This window comes from Thermobia domestica, chromosome 13 (genome assembly GCF_964235325.1).
Source record: "Thermobia domestica chromosome 13, izTheDome1.hap1.1, whole genome shotgun sequence".
NCBI lineage: Eukaryota > Metazoa > Arthropoda > Insecta > Zygentoma > Lepismatidae > Thermobia > Thermobia domestica.
This window is the reverse complement of record NC_137466.1, coordinates 169,916,754-169,940,924: the sequence shown is the minus strand read 5'-3', so window position 1 is coordinate 169,940,924 and position 24,171 is coordinate 169,916,754. Positions and strand designations below refer to the sequence as shown.

At 35.7% G+C, this 24,171-nt stretch overlaps 2 protein-coding genes across 2 annotated transcripts in view; one reads left to right on the top strand and one right to left on the bottom strand.

The window, feature by feature from the left end:
* Window positions 1-472: 472 nt before the first annotated feature.
* Window positions 473-13,009, top strand: LOC145668737 (cytochrome c). The gene is made up of 4 exons (XM_081736867.1): window positions 473-576; window positions 8,105-8,156; window positions 9,448-9,589; window positions 12,515-13,009. Exons 2-4 carry the CDS (start codon window positions 8,118-8,120, stop codon window positions 12,658-12,660), a joined length of 327 nt encoding a protein of 108 aa, XP_081592993.1. The 5' UTR covers window positions 473-576; window positions 8,105-8,117; the 3' UTR covers window positions 12,661-13,009.
* A 6,975-nt stretch (window positions 13,010-19,984) lies between these two features.
* Window positions 19,985-24,171, bottom strand: part of Polr1B (RNA polymerase I subunit Rpl135) — an 85,826-nt gene continuing 81,639 nt past the window's right edge. The window contains exon 21 of the mRNA XM_081736866.1: window positions 19,985-22,218. Coding sequence (XP_081592992.1) covers window positions 22,003-22,218 — 216 coding nt within the window. The 3' untranslated portion in view covers window positions 19,985-22,002. The remainder of the gene's footprint in view (window positions 22,219-24,171) is intronic.

Here is a 24,171-nt window from a genome sequence, read left to right as displayed (position 1 = left end):
GTATTATTAAAGAAGAAGGGTGCAGACTCAAGTATGCGAGTTGCATTATAAATATGTTCATTTGTAGGATCTTTTTTTCTTAAGTCCTCGCGTCTACCCAGGGTGGCGCGCCGCACAGTATGAAAACCCCTGAACTAGTGTATAGTAACATCTGTGTGAAAGAGTTGTACAGTAATTGTACTTTATATTTAAAAGTAAATAGTAACTGAAAATTACACTAATAATAGCGAATGCAAACTCTAATCTATAAAAATGAAAATAGAGAAACTATTTTTTCTGTAATCTCGAAAGCAGAGAGCGCTTTGGGACATTGCGCAAATGCCTTGGATACTGCAGCCGCTGCTTTTACATGCCTATCACTACTGGTTTACACACACACACACACACACACACACACACCTTTCTTTCTTTCTTTCCTTTGCAAATATTGTTACACCAAGAATTCCTCGATCTACACAAGTTATTTGCTCACGTCACTATCAATTATTTTTGATACATGAACTGGCAACACGAATTCCTTGATCTTTTCTAAGAAGTCTGCGAGGAAGAAGGTTGAGGTGGAGTACGGTCTGAGCAGTAAGTGTAATTTAAAGTAATATACTGTTAGTAATATTAATAACTACTAAAGCAAAGTATTTTTAAGCAGTTGTTACATTAGTAGATTGTATGTAAAGAATTACATTAAGTTAATATTGTTAAATAAAAACGTCTTTATGAGTGGGATGGAATGGGCCTTGAACGCATGTGTGAATTGGAAGTAGAGCTTGCGCTATTTTTCTTTCTTTTTGTTTCATTGCAAGGACATTTCAGCAAATTACAGATGATACGCTGAGGAGGTAGATGTATGCGAAGAACATAGCTAAAGGGCGTTTGAAAGAAGTTTGTTACCTGATTAGCTTGTATTGTAGGAATTCGTTGTTATGATGTAATACATGATCATTACTTACGCAACTGTAACGGGTGAACTTTCCGAGAAATGGAGGAAAGTATTGCACTCAATATATTTACTGTATAGGATAGATATAGAGTTCTATAAGAGTTTGTTACGAATATTGAGTATAATTCGTAATAAATATTACAGTAACTTAAATACAGGTTCAGATTCACTATGTTGTAATCGTTTTGGTGTTTTGCCAAATGAGAGGTGTTGCAATTTGGGAATCTGGGTGTTTCCATAAAATGACCAGAGAATATTTTGTGGACCAAGTGTTTTTTTTTTTTTTTTTTTTGGTATTATTATATGTGCAAATATATTCTATTGATACTTCAACACTAACAGACACATTAATAATATATTGTACAGATTTACAATATGATACGGTACGTAAATTATCTTATTCAGAATATCGGCTACCGGTATAAGTTTAAAAATTAAATTTATTATTATTATTAGCTTTGTTTCTCCCCCCAGTGTTACATAAAATACAGCTGAGTGAGCGAAAGGGGTTGGAAGGGGCTCATTGTTTCCTACTTCTATCACAATTTAGACAAAAGTAAGGTACTCGGTTTTGGAGCCATGAAACTAGTTGGGGGAGATCCCGAATGTCATCAATTATTAATAATATTAATAATTATTATTATCATGGAATAGTTCCATTCTTGGGTCCAGATTCACTTCAGGATTGATTAAGCTGTATGGGTATACATAATTGATCTGAAATTACGAATTTCATACAAAATCACATTACCTCTACTAGTAGACCCCACGGGTAGAGAAGGTTCTGGATTACTGGTTCCCCTATATTTTTCATAAATTGAAGTATTTGCTTACCTGATACATGCTCCTTCTTCCTCATGCTTGCGGTTATATTAATATGTTAGTTTTTTGGATAAGAGGGTTTTCCGCCATACGTGGGTAGAAATGTTAATTGTTGTCGGGGGATTAGGGGGGGCTTGCCCCCCTATGCTTTGAAGAAGTATTTAACATTTTACAGTGTGATGTACATAGTGATATTTTAGGTTTTTTGAAATAGTCGAAGGTTGTCCTGGTATACTTTTATAGAAAATTGTGTTGTCGGGATGGGTAGGGGGTTAGGGAGATGGAGGGGGGGGGGTCAGTGGTATAGGTGACCCGGAAGATCCAAATAAGTGAATTATTTTCTTCTGGTCTTCTAATAATACAGTTTTCGGCTCTTCGGGATCATCTATATCACTGACCCCCATCCAGGGAAGGGGGACCAGTAATCTAGCACCTTGCCCCACGGGTGTGAGATCGGACGGTAGGGTAGAGGTACCGTGCACGACAGGCGCTCTTTGTAGCAGTCACGTTTCCTTGTATCCTTCTAACTTCACAGTTGGGGAAAAATACCCTTTTAGTTTCATAAGTTCTGTAATGTATTTGCACATTCACCACTCCTTTCTGTAAGTCCTTCTGTGCTACTCATTCTCCCCATAGCACAACAGGCCGCAATCTGCGATGTGATCGCAGGAAATTTGCCGCGCCTGTGCAGAAAAATTGCCAGAAGATAAAAATCAGAAAAGTATAAAAACATGCCTGCTAAATAATGTCTTAAATGGACGGACTACTCGCGTAAATATAGTTTGAACTGTTTTTTACGTCGCATAAAGTGTGTTTTTAAGAATCACAAGTGTTTCTTCTGCAGAAAACTTTTGACATAGAAAAGCTCATCGCAGGAAGACAGTTCTGCCATCGGGCTCATACTAGTATATAATTTCCTTTCGAATCTTTTGGTTATTTGACTTGAACACGATGTCCATCATTAGTCAGTACCGGTATTGCTCGATGTACAGAACGAAACTTTTTGCATTTCATTAATTTTGAGATATACGGCAAGGTTCTAGAACACATCCCCCTTCCTATTTGTCTGTAATAAAGACAAAACAACGTACCCTGCGGGGCTCTAACCCGCACTCACTTGCTGACGCACGCTCAGCAATACTATGTAAATTAAGTATTAAATTTTGGTACAGAAAGGAACCAACCTAGTTACTAACCTATATGGGGGGGGGGGGAGCTTGTGTTCTAGATATACTTGCTTCGAGATCCGTGAGATAGTTTGCGGGTTCCTATTCATACACTCAAGCTTACCGGTCGTGAGCAGTTACATTGGCTTCACTTCACATGCCGTCCTTATGAAGGATTGCGTGTTTAAGTACTTGCCGTATTTCTACGTTATTACGCATCTTGGTAGGTCTTCGCGTAGGCATTTCGTTCAATGAATCGAGTAGAATTCTTCAAAACAATACCACTAACCCCAAGTGTTCCCATGAACCAGTACCTCAGTAATGGAATCTGTGCAGAATTAGTGTACGGGTCCACACATACATTCCTTTTTCAGTAAATGGACTCTGTGTATCTTAATAATTTTCGGAAAGAGGACTTGCATTTCTCTGTGCAGATTATACTAGCAAGTTTGTGATAGGTGGCCAGTAAAAAGCACGAATGCAATCTGAGTCAAGCAAGGGGGGCCGCCGCGGGGGCGCATCCGTAGGGAGGAGACGCGTCAGCGACGATGGGTATGCACATAAACTAGAGTAGAGCAGAACACTATACCGCATAAAAACAGCTTACATGCTGGATTATATACGAGGGAGAATCAAATGAAAACTGCAAGTAATTTTTTTCCGCTATTTTACTGCGGGAAGGTTTGCCTGAACATTTTCTACATAGTTCCCTCTCAGTTCAATGCAGTTGATACTGCGTAAGAAAATTCTTTTGGTTCACTCCGTAGCTAGTCGTCCACCACAGATTGGACTTCTGCCCTTCAGGGTCCTCCTTTAATGTACCAAAGATGTGAAAGTCTGATAGTGCCAGATCTGACGAGTGTGGGAGGTACTTGAAGTGTAGGTCGGTGATTTTCATGGTTACACGAACAGAATGAGGGCGGGCGTTATCATGTTGAACAAAACACCTGTACTCAATGGTCTGTTGCTTTGCTGGCTTCAAATAGTTCTTGAGAAAGTCTGTGTAGGTAGCACTAGTCATTGTGATAGAGCTTAGTTCACGAATCTCTGCCGCGACTGACGTCAACGAAGAATTAGGATCACAGCAGAGATTCGTGAGCTAAGCTCTACGTGGGACATTCTTGTACCAGAATAAAGTCAACATTACTCTCCCTGCAGACGGCTGGCTGCGAATTTTTTTTTTTTTTGGTTTAGGTGAAGAAGAATCCCGCCGTTCTTTACTTGCATGTTTCGTCTCCGGCTGAAAACGTGCACCCAACTTTTATACTCCGGTGACAATGTGAGCTTTTTTCTTCTTCACCCTCCTCTTGAACATGTCGTGACATGTCAACCCAACGATCTTTCAGTTCCTGCTTTAGCTATCGAGAAACTCACTTGGCGGATCCTTTTCTCTAGCGAAGGGGGCGTTATGCCCATATTCAGCAAAGAAGCCTTTCAGCCAGAATGATACACCAGTTGTTACAACTAGATGGGCCTGACCCGGACGGGAAGAATCGGAAGTCGTGCCTTGTGTGAATTTGTTACACTACTCGTAGACTTGATATTATGACAGACAGGCGTTCCCATACCTCATCTTCATTCTCCGATGAATATCAACCAGTTTGACACCTTCACTCCATAAAAATTGAATAACTCCGTGCTTTCCAACAGGTTTATTTGTTTTTGTCCTGTTCATAATAAACTATTTCACGCATATGTTCAGTATTGCTCAAAGAAAAAGAACCCAAGGACATTGCAGTGTTTAGGACTTGAGATGATCACCTGGTTAAAGACGATTGTTTTTGAGTTTCATATGTGGATACTGAGCTTTTCAGAGGCGGAAAGGGAAAGGGGTGACTGCATTTTTATTAAACAAGACTATCCATCTGATAGGCTTGAACTATTTTGTGATTCCGGGCTGAACTTTGTCCTCTCAAGTCGATCAACAAATATCACTAAAAAGATAACTAATAGAATAATGAATTAGCGTTATGTCTCAGACACAAATAACACTAGAATCCCAGATTTCGAAATTATACCGTGTGTGAAAACAGTAGAGTCGATTCTTTGTCACCTGAGTGCTAGAACCAGAGATAAATTCAGAAGAATCCAGGATGAATTTCTGTCCTCATCAAAAAAAGTTGTGAATTTATTATATGCTGAAGCAATGATACGCTTATGCATCCATACGCTCATGTTTTATCAAATACTTTCATTCCAGCTCTACCAAAGGGCTCGATTTCAATAATGATCCTAACGAAAGATATACCGTGATAGTTTTACAGGTCAATCTGTCAATCCTGAAAGGGAAGTTATCTAGTTCCTAATATTTTAAATAGTGAAGGGGAGACTTCTTCACCTCTTCCTCCCTCCCCCCGAAGGTTTATATTCCTTAACAAAATGGAATTAATTTTTTTTAGTGTGACGTCACATGATTATCTCCTATTGGCTAATTGGGCCAGATGATTAATGAAAGTGAAAGATTTTAAATTTTTTGTGCTCTTTCACCGGGAGTCGAACTCGAGATCACATGCACATAAGGAACACTCGCTAACCGTTAGATCGGCGAAGTTGATTTTCACATTCGGTAAGTGAAGACGTATCTGAATTCTTTCCTGGCCGAAACTCAAGGAAATAATTTGTCAACCAATAAACATACATTTAAAACACAAACGAAGCATCATAAAGTTTGTTCATCCGTAACTTGATTTAAAATTACAAGATATCGCACAAGGCTCTCTCTAAACTATAAATTCCAAATTCATCTATTAGTCATCGACATCGTCCTTCCTGCCTTTTACAGGTTGTTTGTTTTGTAATGAATTCGAACAAAAAGTAACATATTTTTATTCAGTCTGCTTAATGCACGGCAGAAGCTTACTGAATTGTTAACTGTGCTATGTTGTACTTGCATTGATAATTCTCATGCGTATATTATTATCCACAATACGTCTCTATTACTGCAGGAATGATAAACCATTCCTACATTCAGTAACTATACTGTATAATACAGGGTGTCCAATATACAGTGCAATCCGGAGTTGGGATAGTAGAACTTCTGAACCTGAAGTGATACACAAATAATGGTTATACGAAGATGAAGCCTTGTTCATGCATATGTTTTTAAACTAGGAAGCAACGATTGAAGTACACTAGGAACCACACAGTGTTGCCAGATGTAACCGAAGGTGTAAATCAATTTTTTTGCGAAACCTGTAAATTGACTCATACGTATGTATGTTCTGTCGTTAATTTTCAGTTTGTTTAGTTCGAGTAGCTTGGAAACTATGGAGCAGAAAAAAGAACTTTTCATTTCCACCGAAACTAATCGGATGAGGCCTCTGTAAGGGAAAACTAGGGAAATCCTAGTTTTCATAAATTAACACTGAATTGGCAACCCTGCTGATGTTTCAGTGCATCAAAAGGTGCGTTAAGGATCTGTCTACATTATGCAACTCAGACATCTTGAGGAGTAAGGATTTGTACCTCGGTGGTTGCTGAAGATTAATCTTTGCAGTAAGTCTGTTCACTGTCCCTCCAATTCCATCACAGGGACCCTTACCAAGCCTTGTGGCAAAGAAATGCTACTCATCTACTACAAAGTCTTCTTTGTGCTTACACAACATATATATATATATATATATATATATATATATATATATATATATATATATATATATATATATATATATATATATATATATATATTATATTGTGCTTCTTATCCATCTGCAAAATAATAGATCTTCAAATTTGGTATTACTTCCAGAATAAATGGAATAAACTTTTCTTAGAAAGCATCGGTTGTATTATGTTGCATGCAGTCACAGTACAGACTTGTTGGAACGATCTTCAGTTCCAGTCTTAAACACATAAGGATAAAGGATGTATGGTAACTTGCGTATTTATTCAATGGTAAGATTGCATTTCATTTTCGACAGTATATGAAATTTTCAGAAACTAACTACGCAATAAAGTGGTACCTTCTTAACTGCAGTAATTTTGATGCCGAAATTATCTTTAAACTTTGGCAGTTTCTAAACAGTGATAATAATTACGATCTGGTGGTTTTTTATAACCATCATCAACACAAGAAATCAATTCATGGTTTACTTCATGTAATAGCAATCCCGAAATACTCGGACAATCGCACATTCACCCATCATACAGTTTCATTGGTAATATCATACTATTTTCGCCAGCAAATATTTCCAGTCGCACCAACCCGGCTAACTACTTCGGAATTTCGGTGGTTTTGGGAATCTAATTTTTAAATCCTGAAGCAATTTCCAATAAAGTGAATTCAAATATTGCTTAATCGCTCAGTTTTTTTTATTTTGTATTTTTGGTGTCACAAGGTTCTATATTTTAGACGAAAGGAAACTACAAAAAATCTATATATATATCTCCAACCATCGGGCGGGATTCGAAACTGCAATAAACAGATCTTGCAATTGCTAGAATGTTGGCGTAGAATGGTCGAGCATGCCAGCTGACTTTTTGAGTCCTTCAATTAATGATCGAAAGGAACGAAATTACTAAATTTGGAGCTTAGCTAATAATCCAGTTTTTCCAAAAATTGTAAATCTTCATCTGTATATTACGTCAGGCTGGTAATATTGAGCGAATTACATCACTGTTTGTGGCCGTGTAAATTTGATACTTTTTTAGCCGGGTATGTAAACGGGAATGCTGATTTAGTTATTCGCAAGCTAGCGGATAAATACAGTTTCTTATATGGTGCCATTTACAAAATACATTCTACAGTAACACTGTTGTATGGGGTGAGGTGAAAAGTATGTTTAGAGGGTATTGTATAAGATACGCTTATTATAATAAACCAACTTCCGACTTTTACTTTGCACAATAACATTACAAAGAAACGGAAGATAACTTAGGAATGTATAGCGAGAGCGTTAATTATTTTTGGCAAAACAGAAAATACAATGTAAGCTTCAAATTTACTCCTTGAATACTTACTCATGTTACTGTCACATATTTAGAAGTTTGGTGGTAGGAATTACCTATGTTGTATACTCATCGACAAAACATATTTTTCTGTACAGATTACATACGAAAAGTTTATTTTGTTGGTGACTACACAGCACCCATACGGGAATTTTATAGATATATCTATTAGAACATTACTTGTTTGGATTTGCTTACGTATCGGTGCTTGAAGATTTTACTCTCTTTGCAGAAAATCTACCGGAATGGGTGTACCAAGTGGTGATCCGGAAAAGGGCAAGAAAGTAAGTATATAGTAATTTTATGCAAGAAGGTTGAAATTGAGGGGCAAGCTTAATCCTTTGATATTCAGGATTTTTTTTGCGGGGGGGGGGGGGGTTCATTAACTTTAGATGGTAAGCTTTACTTCTTGCTGTAATTAATATGAATTAGTGATTTATACTCAGTGGCGGATCCAGGGGGGCGATCGCGCCTCCCCAGAAAAGTTTTTTTTTTTTTTTTTTTTTTTTTTTTTTTTTTTTTTTAAATTTTATATATAAATAAAATTCATCCCAGAGTTTGGAGCTCTTAAAAGTAGGTCTAAGTAGCAGTATTACAACCTTCCCCTCCAGAAGTCCGTCCTGGATCCGCCTTTCTATCGGAAATTACAATAGTTTCAAGAAGGGGAAAAATTGTCATAAAGTGGAACATTGAATTTAGTTTAGTTTCAGGTTTCTTACGATGAATGTTTAAAAATAAATCTGTTACTTAAGTTTACACATACCACTTTGTTTTGCTCGAAATAAGACGTATGTTCCAATGATATGAAGTTGGAATGGTATATCGAAGATGATTTGTAGTATGTGGAGATTTTTGAATATTTTTTTAAAATTATTTTCATCTACGCTCTAACTTTCCTATGGATGTACATGATTTTTTTTTTTTAAATGTGTATAATATGGTATTATGTATGTGTATTTGAAATTAATGATAGGAAAATGTTAAGGTAAAATCTGGTAATTTTTATTCCATTGGATCATAATTCTTTTTATTCACTTCTCTTGTTCTTTTTTCTTTTTTTTTAAATAAAAATTGTAAATAGTAAAAACGAAAAAATCACTGCTCATTTTAAATAAAAATTGTAAATAGTAAAAACGAAAAAATCACTGCTCATACATGTCCCACGACGCAATAGCTTTTTTTTTTTTTTTTTTCAAACATCTGTTCTTTCCTTTTAAGAGCTAAGACTTTTGCTTCAACAAAGCTGATAATACTATAAATACAGGTAGAAGGTAATAAATATCTAATCCCACGTGACTGGGGAGAAGGTTTAGATCGATATTTGGAAATTAAATAATATATGTATTATTTTTTTAAAAGGAATAAGTTGTTTCGGAAGTGTAAGATAAATTCATTGCAAGATATCCCAGGTGCTATTGATGGATTTTACTCATGAATCATACTTTTAAATCACTTTAAGTGGTTAGGAATGTCCCATCTAATTATTGCACATTTTCACTCGGAAATTCAATGTAATTTTGTACCATGTTATTTTTCCAATGTATTGTAAATTCCTGAATTTGTTGTTAATTTCAGTTGTTCGTTCAGCGATGTGCCCAGTGTCATACAGTAGAAGCTGGTGGAAAGCATAAAGTTGGACCGAATTTACACGGCATTATTGGAAGGAGAACAGGGCAGGCCCCTGGATTTGTATATACAGACGCAAATAAGAGCAAAGGTATGTTTTTCACACTGATTGCTATATGTATATATTTCAATTTGTTTGAAAAATTAGTCCCTTTTTCCCTTGCAGAACACTAACTAGTAGGATCAAAATCTAGATTACAATAGTGTCAAATATCCCAGTGATTGATTAGAATTAGATCTCTGGTCTTTCGGCATCTATGGCCATGTTAACCCGTCACGTATAAGGAATGTTGTCCTTCGGCGATCACCGTACCCGGAGAATTGGAGAGGGGTGAGGGAAGGGTCTGGGACCATTGTTAGGTATCATTCCGGCATTTGTCTGTTATGAATAAAAAAAAAATCAGAAAAATGTCTTTCAGGATAGCTGGCCTGAAAAAGCTTTTGCATTGAGCTGCAAAGCCTAAGTGCAAACTTGCATGAAAATGATAATCAGTAGTTGCTATTTGATTAGCATTATCAACCCCTTTTGCTGTCCAGACAGGATTGGCACCAGTCGATCTCTTAAATTATTGAGTTCTCCGTATGTTGAATATTAGAGAAGGCACTTTCACTATTCATTTATCAACGCATGATTCACAAATTAAAAAAAAAAAAAAAAAAAAAAAAAAACTTATAATTTCCTGGAAAGGAGCAGTTAACTATAGGCAAGGTTTGAAAAATCGTGCTTGCAAGTACTAGCCTGCCAAAAAATATACTAGCCAGACCATTTTACAGTCAGTGTTAATACACAGTTTGCGACACAGTAAACATATAAATACATTTTTTATTTTGTTTATTAGCATGTCTCTTACAAATAAAAAAAAGAGGACACCTGCTATTTGTTCTTGTTTCCTGTGGATATGTCCAGCTATTATAGTGGCCACCAGTGATCGATAAGACTGTTTTGGACCACATAAGTCAAGATGAAATCAGTTTAGATTTATGAGCATCAGCAAATCCAAATTAGAACTTCCTAGTGATGAACGTAGTTTCGTTTTGATTAAATTCATGTTGTTGAAACTTCTTTCACAACTGGTGGAAAGTGGCAGAACACAGATTATACTGAAGTTCTGCAAGCAAAGGAAACCTGTCTTTGTGTCGCACTGTCCTGCAGAAGTTCGGGAAGACGAAGTGTTTTGAAATGGCTTTGAATGAGTACACTCTCTTAAACTATCCTTAGCCAGTTCACCCTCCTACATTTTTTTGTTCTTTGTGTGGAATAAGACGTTTTTGATTGATCGGACATTACTCGCCAAATGTAAAAAAAGTACTCCCACTGGCGAGTGGATTTTTTAAGCCCTGACTATAAGAATGAAATTGATGAGTTTTGTCCTATGAAATGTTAATCCATTTCAGTAGTGTCTTGTAGAACTTAAGAAGTACATTAGTACCTAGATTAGTATTGAGAAAGCTAATCCAAGGGACGCTGAAAGAAAAAAGATTCAGCTTGTGATAAGATTTCCTGTAGTTACAAGATAAATATAAAATTAAGTTTCCAGTAAATACCAGTAGCAGAAAAATAAAGCTCCAAAATCCAATACAACTGGAGGTTCAGTTCGTAGAACAGCTCTCTTGACAAATGGGAGATGGTGTATCGTATCTTCGTTAATTCTTATTTTTGTGTAATTTTATTGAGTTATATGAATATATTTAACGTAATATGAGCATGTTTATCATTTAAATATTTATCTTTGTCTCAGAGATGTTTGTTCATAATGATGCTGAAGCGACGTAAATTTTTGCCAATTCATACTCATGTTAATGACACAATTGTACCAAAGATTAGAACTTCGAATCAACTATGTCTCCAGTAAAAGTGCTAATAGCGCCTAATACATACTCTTTTCCAAGTAATTTTTGAGCGATGAACCAATTCGACTTAGTTTCCTTCTGCTGTAAGAACAGAATTTCCTGTGTAAAGAATAGCTATGCGTAGGTGATAAGGAGGAAAGACAAACATCTTTGAAATGGATAATATTCAGTACAGCATATACTATCTAGCATTATATGCTAAAGTATTGTCAGCACTGCTTATAGAGCGTAATATAACTACCAAAATTTCTCAAATGATCTGAATATTTCCGGGGAAAAAAAAAATCCTTCAGCAGTGATGGGTAGGCTTATATCATCCTGTGCAAAAAGTTTGTAACAATACTAAGGGGTATTGGTACCTGCAGTTTAAAGTTATTCCATTACTTGCACTGGAGTTACTGCATCTTCGAAGCCTTCGTGTATTTTGTCCGAAATAACCAGACCATTTGAGAAGTTTTGATAGCCATAGAAGTGTGTCTCAGGTCAGTAATTTTGATTATAATATGTGTATAGTTAGTTCTATACTTGATGGGGATGCGTTTTTCAAGAACGCATTATTTAATGTGTTGAAATATGTCTCGTACGAGGTTTTCGCAATTTTCAGTGCAATTGTTCATACGCGGAGGGTGAAATGCCGTGTATAATGTTAGTGCCGTCTCTTTAAGATTTTTTTTAAGGAAGGGAAAAAATACTACAATGACAAAAAGCATTAACAGGTTTAATGCTTGAATAATATATCGAACATAGTATTCTATAATAACTAGTTGTTCCTTCCATGCTCTCAGCTCGCTGTACACTTTAAGTTAGTCGTCCTTAGTTAAAAGTTGTAATTGTTTACCTTTGATTTTGTTAGCCCACAAACTACAAACAGGAAAGAATGTTCATGTTCAGCATCACCACTGTCCATTATTAGATAGTTAAATTGAAATCATTCGTCACAATATATTACTGTAGCGATTAAATCTAAATGTTGTTACGGCATTATTCTATTTTAAATTAAATTGAAAGAATGCAGTTGTTCAGTAGCAGTTAAGTCGTCACAACAGTTTTAGATCTGCAAATTGCATCTCCGTAGCGCCGATTATTTAATTAGTAGGAGCAGCAAGTTAACTGTTACACACACTGAGACGTTCTTATGTTACAATAAGGATTTTCCACTTTGCAGGTATCACATGGAACAAAGATACTTTGTTCGAATATCTCGAGAATCCAAAGAAGTATATTCCAGGAACAAAAATGGTGTTCGCCGGTTTGAAGAAGCCGCAAGAACGAGCAGATTTAATAGCATACTTAGAACAAGCAACTAAGTAGATTGTAATTTCTCATTTTAGTTTCCGGTGTTGAATAGTGATCTATAGAAAGAAACTCTATATATATGTATCTGTTGTCAGTATTGAAACCTACAAATCTCTGGATCCGATTATGAGTGGAAATTCAGTGTTAAAACCTGTGGTGTAATACTCGTACTGTAATTTATTTTCAAACAAAAATTCACTTCCTTGTAAGGACTGTCATAAAATCCAAGGATTTTTGTTGTTAATGTTATAAACATATATATAAATATATTCAGTTTTATAACTGAGCCTGTGGTTTTGTGATAGCTCTTACAGTAGCGTGGTGTTCGTCAGCATGTACAAAAGATTAAAAGATGTTATTTTAATTTCTGGTATATTAATTTTCTTTACCTTTTTTATGAAGTGTACTAAATTTCTTGTTCTTGAAATCAGCTTTCAGATTAATTCTTTTCCCCTTATTCCTTGGTTTTCTCTCGTAAAGTGTTAACGAAAGAAAACTAGGGAACTCTTGAATGGATGGAAAAATACATAAACTTGGACTGGGAAATTACCTATGTAGGTGTGCAAAACTCGAATCCTCGGAATGCCAAGTGTGTTATCTTGAGCTATGTTTCTCGTAACAAATTAGGCTTTGCTGTAAATAAAAGTACTTAAATGACAAATTACTCATAAGAATAACAGTTTTATCATGAAGAAAATTATACAAAATCATGGATTCATAAAATCTGGAAGCTTGCTATGTTTATACAAAACATTATTAAAAGATACCTAAAGTGATGGATGACAAGAGGGGATGCACAAACGATGTTAAATTTTGAGTTACATCCCACGATTATGCTCTTTAGACTGAGATACGGATAATAAGTGAATTATTTTTAAATCAAATTATGCTGTCCCATCGGGAGTCAAACCCGGGACCACATGCACCGAAGGCACGCGCGATATTCACTAAACCAGCGGGATGAGGGAAGGAAACATGATTCGACCGACGGTGTTAGAATTCAAAGAAATTCTATTTTTGCAGTTACAGGTAACATTTTTTTCATATAATGACCCTTAAAAAAAAAAAAAAAACAATTTTTCAGTTAGTACAGGGCTCATAGCGAGTCACTTTTTTTTTAAAAAAAAATGTTACTTTTTTCGAGTTGGTCACTAAAGCTTACTTTTTTTTTTGGGGGGGGGGGGGTAAAGTGATTTTTTCGTGTGATTTGTTTTGCATTGGCAGTTTCCTAAGAGAAATATTGTAAAAATAAATGGAAAAGGGCAGAAACTTGTTACTTATTACTCTTCTGGAAACTTCAGTACTTGCTGCCACATGTGAACCAAGTCAGCTTTATTCTCAGTTTAGCCTTTATTCTTTCTAAAACACAGTGGGTGGTTGGTGGGTGCTTAAGCTCTCAAGGTGGGTTTGTTATCGATGTGTAGTAGTTTTTCAAGGGTTGGTCATATAGGTGGGAAGATTTCCCTAAGATTGCCAGTAAGTTAGGACTGCCTAAACATACATTTATCAAACAAGAGTTCAAGGTGGCTTACACTTGAAATTGTAAGCCACCTTGAACCAATCTGTTTCTTGCACTAAAGAAATTAAACCTCATGGCTACTGGAAAATAAAAGTCAGTTTCTAAAATTTTGAAGACCTATCAACAAAAGCGTTAAATTTTGTCCTCTCAAGTGCAAAACTTCTCAAGGATATCATAGAACTGCTTCAGAAGGAGCTCCTTGTACATGTTCAGTACTCTAAATTTCAAACTAATACCGAACTGGATGAAAGTGCTGTAAGGAAAATCTTACCTGTTGAAATGGAGTGTGAAGAAGCAAGATTAGCATTTGGTTTGCGGAAAATTGAATTTGTGTTCAGGTTTGGCATCAAGCTTTTAAAGTTACTTTTTGATGAGATTTTGTTCTTTTTCATGTGCTTCTGGTCACTTTCAACTATTTTGAAGAGACCAGACCACTATGAGCCCTGTTAGTATGTGAAATAGAAAAATTTTGCCGCTGAAGTTTTAAATCAGAAGTATCTTTAAATAACGAGGAAGACTGCAAGTACATGAATAAAATTTTGATATTTCCACAGAGGTCTAAAGTCAGATGATGCTCTTTGTGTAAAGGAAAGAAAACATTGGGTCAGAAATGAAAACAACACAAGATATGTTAAAACTTTTATTTTCTATATATGATTGTGTAAATAGTGAAAATATTGATATTGGAATGAGTGGAGAGTGCAAGGAATTTCAAAGATGTGCACAGTAGTTAATCTAGAAAAATATTTCTGAATGTATGGGTATTTTTAATCCTATCTTTTGCTTTCCGGTGGTTTTTAGTTTCCTCTTACAACGAACAAACGTTATATTCTCGTAAATCACATCGTCTACTCAAATTGGCCCATTCATCTCGTCTGTATACAAGAATCCATATGAAAGAATATTTCTTAAGAGGTCCACTCAGCATTAAAATTCATACCACTTCCTTTTTTGATAGCCCTTAACTATATTTCAATGAGAACTTTTAATAGATAAGTAGTCTCTATCAAGACGGTATTTGAAAAAAAGCTTCAGTTTTGTGGATAACTGAGTTTGGTAGTTGGGCGGAATCAACTGGAAACACCCGAGAAATTTTTTGCAGGGAGAATGGGTGGTGTGGGGGGGGGGTAAATAGGGTTTTGAAAACTAAGTAAACAGTGTATGACAAGTTTTTCGTGCGTCAAAGGAGGATCAGAGTTGTGTTCAGTCAACACTCCTGCTTTGCTCTTACGTTTATCGCAAACTAAAACGCAATTTTGCGTTACGTTTACGCAAACCATTACGAAATGGGATCCATGATCAATTGTGACTCAACGCAATCTTCAATGGAAACATACAGGACAATAGCTAACAGACAGGGCTTGCACATCGACCAATTCCAGGCGATGTCGCGGTATTTAAGCTGGTAAGGATGCCAAATTAGTTACCAAAAATCGAGAGCTAACTGTATTTTGAGACAATACCCTTTTTATTGATTCATCTGGATATTGCAAATAGACTGGAATATCATTTCGTGATTATTTTTCTATACAGACTACTCGCTGTTGCTTGCCCCTGTCTTTCCTCTTATTTAAGCATCCTCTTCATCTTGCCTCTGTCTTTCCTCTTCATGCTTATAATCCAAAACTTTGTCCACTTTCAATTTTGACGCATGTTTAAAGAAAGAAAGAAAGAAAGAAAAAGCAATCACTAGCAACAAAAAGGTGTGATTTCACTATTCTAGTGTATTATATAAAGAGGGGTGCAAGGTTTCAACGAATCACAATATTACACGACCAACGTAAATGGTTTAATTAGAGATTTCTTTTGTTTACGACAAACTTATTGGTAATGCAAATCGAAACTGGTCAGTTTCATGAAAGTCCTTGGTTTTGTTGGGATAACGTCTTCAACTGAGGTGTGATTTTCAAAACGGTGAATAGTCCTTTTATCCTTTGATAGTCAAATTTCCCTTCTTGTAGAGTTCACCATTTAGCGTTTTGAATATACACTACTTGAACCGACGCTCTACACAGCGCATCATTCAGATATGAGCATGAATCATCTTGTCATTCCTCACATCATCTCTACATGTCCCTTTACAGACACAAGTGAAGGGTGTCTTGATAAAAATTGGCAAGAGATACCATAAAGAAGTGATCTTTTCGATTTTTTTTTTCAATCTCTCGCACAGTTTACAAGATGGAGCGTCTTCCGATTGGAATTTCTAATTCATATATGATCAGTGTTTTCTTTCTCCTTGCATGCAGTATGTAATAAGCAAATACGTTACATACAAAATTAATTATGTCAGTGATATATTGTGTTCATTGGGTAAAACACTCCAAACAACAAATATTCATCTTTGCTTGGAGAAATGGTTATCCTTCGTTTTTCATTATCATTTGGCCATGAAACAAACGTCTGAGAGATATACAACCCCTGTATACAACTATATTATGTTGGAATGCATAACTCAAGAGGATATGATGCTTTTTTTTAAAAAAAAAAAAAATTTCAACACTTCCAGTGTACCCTTAAAAATGTAATAATGAAATAACGCCAACGTTTTTTTAAATATTTAATTAAAACTGGACGATCTACACAAAATTTGGAATCGACTAGAGAAAACGGGACGTTTCTAGGACTTGTGGTTTTTCGAGGCCTCATTGTCGAAAGGATTGGAGACAAACATATAAACCTAGCATTTTAAAATATATATATAGGTAACAATTCAACACACCACATTTTCTCTCTCGGGGTATTTTTCGGCTATCGCCACCCTCTTTTAGTTAAAGAAAAAAATCAACTGGAGATTATTACCACAAATACTCTGCCGCCTTTTGTTGCAAATTGAGGATTTATGCATTTCAACTTCAGTATTCGAACCATGCTTGTATCGAATGTTCAGTGATAGAGCGCTTACCTCTGCTGCGAGGAGTTTCTAGTTCTATTTCAGCTATATAAGTTTGTGGTGCATAACAATGTCCATGAGTTTTCTTATTCCACCAATTCTTTCATGATTATTTACTTTCATTAATCATACGTCGCCTTTAGCCTAAAGGGCATGATTGTGTGTCGTACGATTAGAAATTTAATTTTTACATCAAATAATCTTCATGATAATATGTTGTATTCGTGATAGTTCTAGAGTTGCGGCTTCCATTAAATACGAAGATACCATTTATGTCTACAAAGCTAGAATTTCAACAGACAGACAAAGTTTTGGTTTCATTTATTGAAATGGTTTACATAAAATAAATCTTACAATTGCTGTATAAGTGAATGTGCAAAGGTCAAATGGCTTATTGCATTTGACAGAATTCATAAGTGTATACAATATCTGTTAAATAATTTCAATATTATTAACTTCTTTGCATACATATGTCAAAAGTCAAATTATAAAGGTTCATCCATTTGTAATCGAACAACTTGCAGACAGTGACACACCTCAAACTGAGTTTCACAGAGAAAAAAAAGTGTAGGCATACATATATATTGTGTAGCAAAGTAAAGGTGGTGTGGACAAAATGTTGCCCAAGAAAGATCTCTTTTGGGAAGGTTAGGTCATGGCTCTTTCCCATGCGAACTTTTGCATTTCCCTGCATACTAGGACGATATCGGAACAATAGCTTTGCGGTAGGACGAGCCACTGTTGTGTTATAATTAAATGTTGCGTTATGAATAGTAGCCTCCACAATCCATATCACCTTACCAACGAAATTGCACCCAAAGAGGACGTCAGTCACTCACAAGATCTGCTGCAAAAAAGAGCCGGATATGGCAACCTGTGAGAATCCATTACTACAGCATGTTAAGGTCAAACAGTTACATGTGGCTCAATCAACAGTGAATTGTGCAATCCATCACAAATTGAGATTGCAAACTATCCACAAGATCAGGTGCATGTGTTAACACCACGGCATAATGCAGAGCGAAAGAGAAGGTCAGAAGTCTTTACATGCATACAACTAGCTGGTGACCTGGAAATTTGTTTTAACAACGGACGACATGGATCTGCCTAAGTGATTGTGGAAACGTTCATGCCATCACTACAAAAGTGTTCATGAAAAAGGCTGATGTAACTTTGTGTCACTGAAAAAAAAAAAGTTTTTCGAAAGTTTTATGATCGTTACTGGTTTCTGCAACAGAGGGAAACTCACTCATGCAGCCGAGACATCGCTGGCCTTCTATCAATACATGGCAACTATAAATCCTATTTCGTTCGATGATATTCCCGTTAAGAGTCCAGACACTACTGTGGATTACTGTGCTCATAGATTTTCAAACGGCAGCTTTTAGAACGTTGGGTTCGCAGGGTAAATGACCTCTGGAAAGCCTGCAAAAGCAAGAAGTGGGACTATATACCCCTGATACAGCTGCAACAAGGTCTGTTGTAGTAGAAACTGCGATGTCTTGCAGTGAATGATCCACGTGTGGTCATCACATCGAACATGGTCGATGGTGGAGGGACGGAATATCTTAGGTAATCAAACATCTTCAGTTTATTCGATCGAAAAATGGATCTTCCTCTTTACTCCGAAAAATATAACTTGTAAATGATATGGTCAGAATGGCCCAATATTAAATTCATCAATATATGAATTAATTTCATAATAAGATGAATGTAAATATCTATTAAGACTACGCTCACCGAAGTAAATTATAATATAATTGACTGTTTTCCTCGACATACACGATCAGAATTGGTAGTAGTTTTCCTGTTAACAATTTACATGTTACATATTCTATTAAATTAACTAAGTAATTGTGGCAAAGTACTCTTTCGTTTTGAACAAATTTTGCATATTTTAATAGATATAACACACTCAACCGTAATATGAGTTAAATTTGGATAAACATTTCTATAGTGGACTAATCTTGTTATACGTCTATGATTCGGCAATTGCCGAAGATTTTAATGGGAAGTCTGATCTCCCCCAAGCGGCGTTTCCTTAAAGCATAGATGCAAACTTCATCTTACATTTTATAACAATCTTTACAGAAATATCACACAAATACCTCGTTATTATCAAGATACGTATTTAAGAATGCAACTTTAGCAATGCTCGTAACATGTATTTATAATTTTTATTTCTAGAAGAAGACTCTGTTTGATAACTTCTGTACCATAATGATTGATATAAAATGTAAGTTGAAATTTACAGCCAACGCTTTAAGAAAACGCCACTGAGGAAGACGGAAGTTCCCACTGAAAATTTCGACAATTATTAAAGAAGAAACGTATACCAAGGTTAGTCCAAGTTGATATTTATAGTCATGCGTCAGCTTAGTTCCTGAATTGTTAAACATTTCTATAATTCATAAGCCCAACACAAGTGTTTCAGAAAATGTTCCAAGCAAAATATTTACAACACGCCTTATAAATAGGAAGCCGATGATTTAAATCCACACTCCTGGCGAATGCCGAGAAAAATACTAGTGTGATGTTCTGACGCACATCCTTTCGAAAATTTTTCCGTCCTTCACAGTTGATGCTTCGCATTGGCTTCTACCCTTAACCCGTAAGTACTCGCGCGGGGGTCCAGTAGACCCCCAAATTGATATTAGTTTTATTACAATAAAAATATATATATATTTAAAAATAATTAAGACAATGTAGCGTAACTCTAGACATGTTTTTAAAAGTATTTGCTCCAATCAGATTTTTTGAACTCGTTTTGAGACTTTTTTTTTTTTTTTTTTTACATATTTTTTCATCAGGACATCTGGCTAGCAACACAAAAGTTACCTGGTTGGGGGTCTGTGAATACCCCGCACGAGTACTTAAGGGTTAATAATAAATTTAAAGGGCATTTAATAAATAATCTGGATAACAAGTAGTATAGGAAAACAGTCTGACATTCTTTGAAATAAATACAATCTGCGACGAAAGTTTATAACTTCCAAAACATTAAGATACAACTTTCGTCTCCTTTACAACAGAAGATAAAAGTTTCATCAACAAAAATACTTTTCAGAATACAGTAACTCAAATACTTTGACAAAGTGGTTTTTTTACGTGACATCTGATAGTGGGTTTCACATATAATAGTACAGGATGTCTATCGGTTACGAAATCAGAACACAGTCATGAAAGTCAAGAAATTTAGCTTTAGGGTTACGATTTTCTTTTATCTGCACGAATATAAGTACAAACTGGAAAATTTTATTGCATGAAACATCAAAAGTCACCGCCGAAGATGTCTATTATCGGCTTTAGACGCTACCAAATCGCAAGCAAAGTACGCTTCTATCACACGCATGAAAATTCGGCCTATTTCACATTCGAATTCGCTCTTGAGACTGTCCTTCAGCTGGCATCATTGAGCAGTGGCGATGCAAATCGCATCGCCAAAACCACCTACGCATCTAACCAGTTTATTCAAGTGTGAGAAGATACCAACATTTTATCACTCCAAGGAACAGCCTTTGAAAGAAGAGATAAGATAAATATAAGTGCTGAAGAATATAGGTACTGCTCGTTTTTGAATGTTATGAAATTCAATGGTTTGGTAAAGAAAAGGTCACGAAAAAGTCACGGAATTTCAATTTGGAATTTTAGTAGACACCCTGTAGTATTAATTTGAAATTGTTTGTCATTAAACGTTAATCAATCAATCAATCAGACCGACTGACCAATGAGGAACAAGTAATAATAAAATGCTGTCGACACATTTGATGGATTAGCCTAATTTTCTTGAAGGAACATCCTTACGTTGCAATTATAATGTGGTGTAGAGAGAGAGAGAGAGAGAGAAAAGAAAAGCGTTATAGGTTCACCTGAATTTAACAAGATTTAGCACTGAATGTTTTGACAGACAATTTCTTTACAAATTCCTATGCAAGTGACATTTAAATTGATCCATAAAATCATAGTTGCTTTCTTTCTCTTTTGACGACTTCTGCTTTTAATATACAAAATATATATGATACTTCAATACAATTACTTTGTTTTTATTTTCTCTTGGTACATATAAAAGCCGGATCGATTTGTTACATACATGAATCTAGCTTTATTCAACAAAATGTCATGTTGCCAATTCTGCATCATTAACTATATCTATAGGGTGTGTCAGATAAAACACCCAGTAATTATAAACGACTGAAGACAGAAGGTTAAAAAAAAATATCATGGGGAGCATTGAATGGACAGTATTGTTTTCCCATATGACTCCTTATCATGGGGCACTGAGGAGTCACTCGAAAATTTCTAAATGAGAAGATATGTTGAAATATCATTGAAAAGATTATCAAAAGAAATAAAAAAACTTTTTTATGTGGGGCATCATTTCCGAAATGACCACTGTTTAAATGCTTTTTATGCGATTGTGCAAGAACTCATATTTAAATGATAGCCATTTTGTAAATGGTATCTCACACAGGAAAGATTTTTCCTACGTTATTATTATTATTATTAAATCACGATCTTTCCAATGAGATATCACATACCTTCATATTTAAAATTTTTGAGTGACCCTCGTAGTGCCTCGTGATAAGAGGGCCCTGTGGTAAAAGCAGTACTCCCCATTCACTGCGCTCTATGATATTTCCCTATCTCTCACCCGTTTTTAATTTAGAAGCACTGAACGTTTTATCTAATACTCCCTGTATATATGCAAACCCACTCAAAATTGTGATCTAGGGGATTCTGTGCATCATCATTTCATTAACTGTGCCCGAAGTAAGTACGAAGAAACAAATTTACACACAGGACTCCAAGAGACCCGAAAACTGACACATGTCATTGACATGGAAAGCGGCTTGTTTCTCACCTTATAACAAAAATAAATCAATTCAGACTTTCTGTCACGTAGCGCAGAAAGCGTTTAGTCATTATCACAGGTTATCACATTACCTTAGTAGGTAGTTGTATTTATTCTCAAACTAATATTCACAGATGCTAGTTGACTGACTAGGTACCTCACGATATAAGGCACATCTATCAAATCTACTTGTCCAAAATCACCACACAACTGACAGGTGGCAGTTGACAGTTCCTGCTGTATATCTTGCTGCCTAGGTCCTTGAATCATAGGTGACAGAAGGCTTCCACAACGGCGACAAATAAAGGCCTGTAACATATGGAGTATAGAACGTATAATTGTTGTTATTTATTTTCGTATTACTGTTATTTTTAATGTATGCTTCTACTACGGTGCAGTGAAAGCTGATAGAAGCAGCTCTCAGATCAATAAAAGTAGTGTATGTGTGCTAAACATTTGACTTCTCGGAAGCCCACTGCTTATTAATGGAAGGGAAATAATGGATCTCCATAGATAAAATACAGGGCGTTTCAAAAGATTCATCCGATTTCACAACATTATACCTTTTACAGGCATGTACATTCATGTCCAAAATGATTGTTGCATATCTATAACTGTCTTCTTGTAAGAATATAATTTGATAATGATTTTGCAGGTACTTTTAATACTGATACTATGTGTATAATCGGGAAATGTATATTTGTGGTAAATTTCATAGGAAAAGAATTATAAATGCGAAAATTAGAATGAGAAAAACAAAATTTTGCTAAATGGACAAGAAAGTTTTATTTTCGTTTTATTGTTCTTATTTATTGCTCTTTTGACACAGAATTTTCCACATACATGTCTTTGTCGATTATACACATACTAATATTATAAGAAATACCGGGCGAATTAGTTATCAAATTATATTCCTACAACATCGTATTTATATACATGCGACAATAATTTTGGACATGAGTGTACATAAAACTTTGGAGTAAATTTTAAAACACGTTTAGGTATACAAAGTTTTCATCTATCTTTTACAAATGATCAATATGCCCTCCACCAGATCCATAGCATATATCTGGACCAGAGTTTTTCAACATGTGGTACGCGAGCAGCTGTTGGTGATACACCAGTGGAAAAGATTCTTGAACCTCTGATCTAGACGATAGTCGAACTCGTTCCATACTTGTGCGCGCATATCTGTCGTTTTGCAGCGTGGCAGTTTGCCCACAGCTATTCAAAGAGGTGGCACATAGGCAAAGTCTTTAATTATTACTATTTTTTTAAAAATTGTCAGCTAGGTACCAGGAAGAGTCCTACCAGCAACATCATCGTGAATCGCCAAGGGAAATTTTTAGTTTCGATGTGGGATTTAAAATTTGCCGCAGATGTTCTACTTAGATTTATGTAAAAGATTTAGCTTTGTGAAGCCGGAGATTCTTTTTGAAGCACTCCGTTTATCTGTATATCTAATTTTTAATTAACCATTTACGTATGTCAGTTACTCTTAATTAATTAAAGCGTTCTTTCACTTCAACCAATATCTTCCATTGGCTCTATTGCTCCTTATTCATAACACCAGTATTCAAAGACATATTCCTAACTCCTTTCATAATTCTGTACATACAGTTGTATGTGTACTTTACAAATAATACTAATTCTACGTTGTAACTGGTAAGTTTTCATTACATGTATAAATGTGTTTGTACACGTAGACACTAAGATAGACATACCTTTTCTACAGGCAATACAATAAAGCATGCAAAAATGTATGCTAGGAATCACCTCCAAAGATAGGAAAAGAAACACATGGTTCAGAAAGAATACAAGAGTGAAAATTATCTTGAAAATACAGATTCTGAAGAGCGGTAGGCTAGACATAGTACAAAAAATGATTGATGAATAAAAGTAACCCTTAAGTGGACTCTTAGACAAGAAATGATCTACGAAACGTCCTCATACAAGCTGATACAACAAAATCAAGTAACACTGTGAAGTAATGTGCAACTGCCCAAGATAAGTGGCTGTGAAGAAGAGTTGGAGACTTCTATGCAGCAGTACATTCGGAGGGTTCACTATGATAAATGGCCTTTTAAAGAAAAATCAAAATCTTAGGGTTTAGATTTCTAGGCTTTCGTGGATTGGACATGGGACATTTAGCCCGTCACATATGAGGGATGACGTCCCTCGACGAGCACACTATCCGGGGAAAAGGAAGGAAGAAAGGATTGGGGAAGGAAGGAAGCGGCCTAGGAGATACAACTGAGGTAC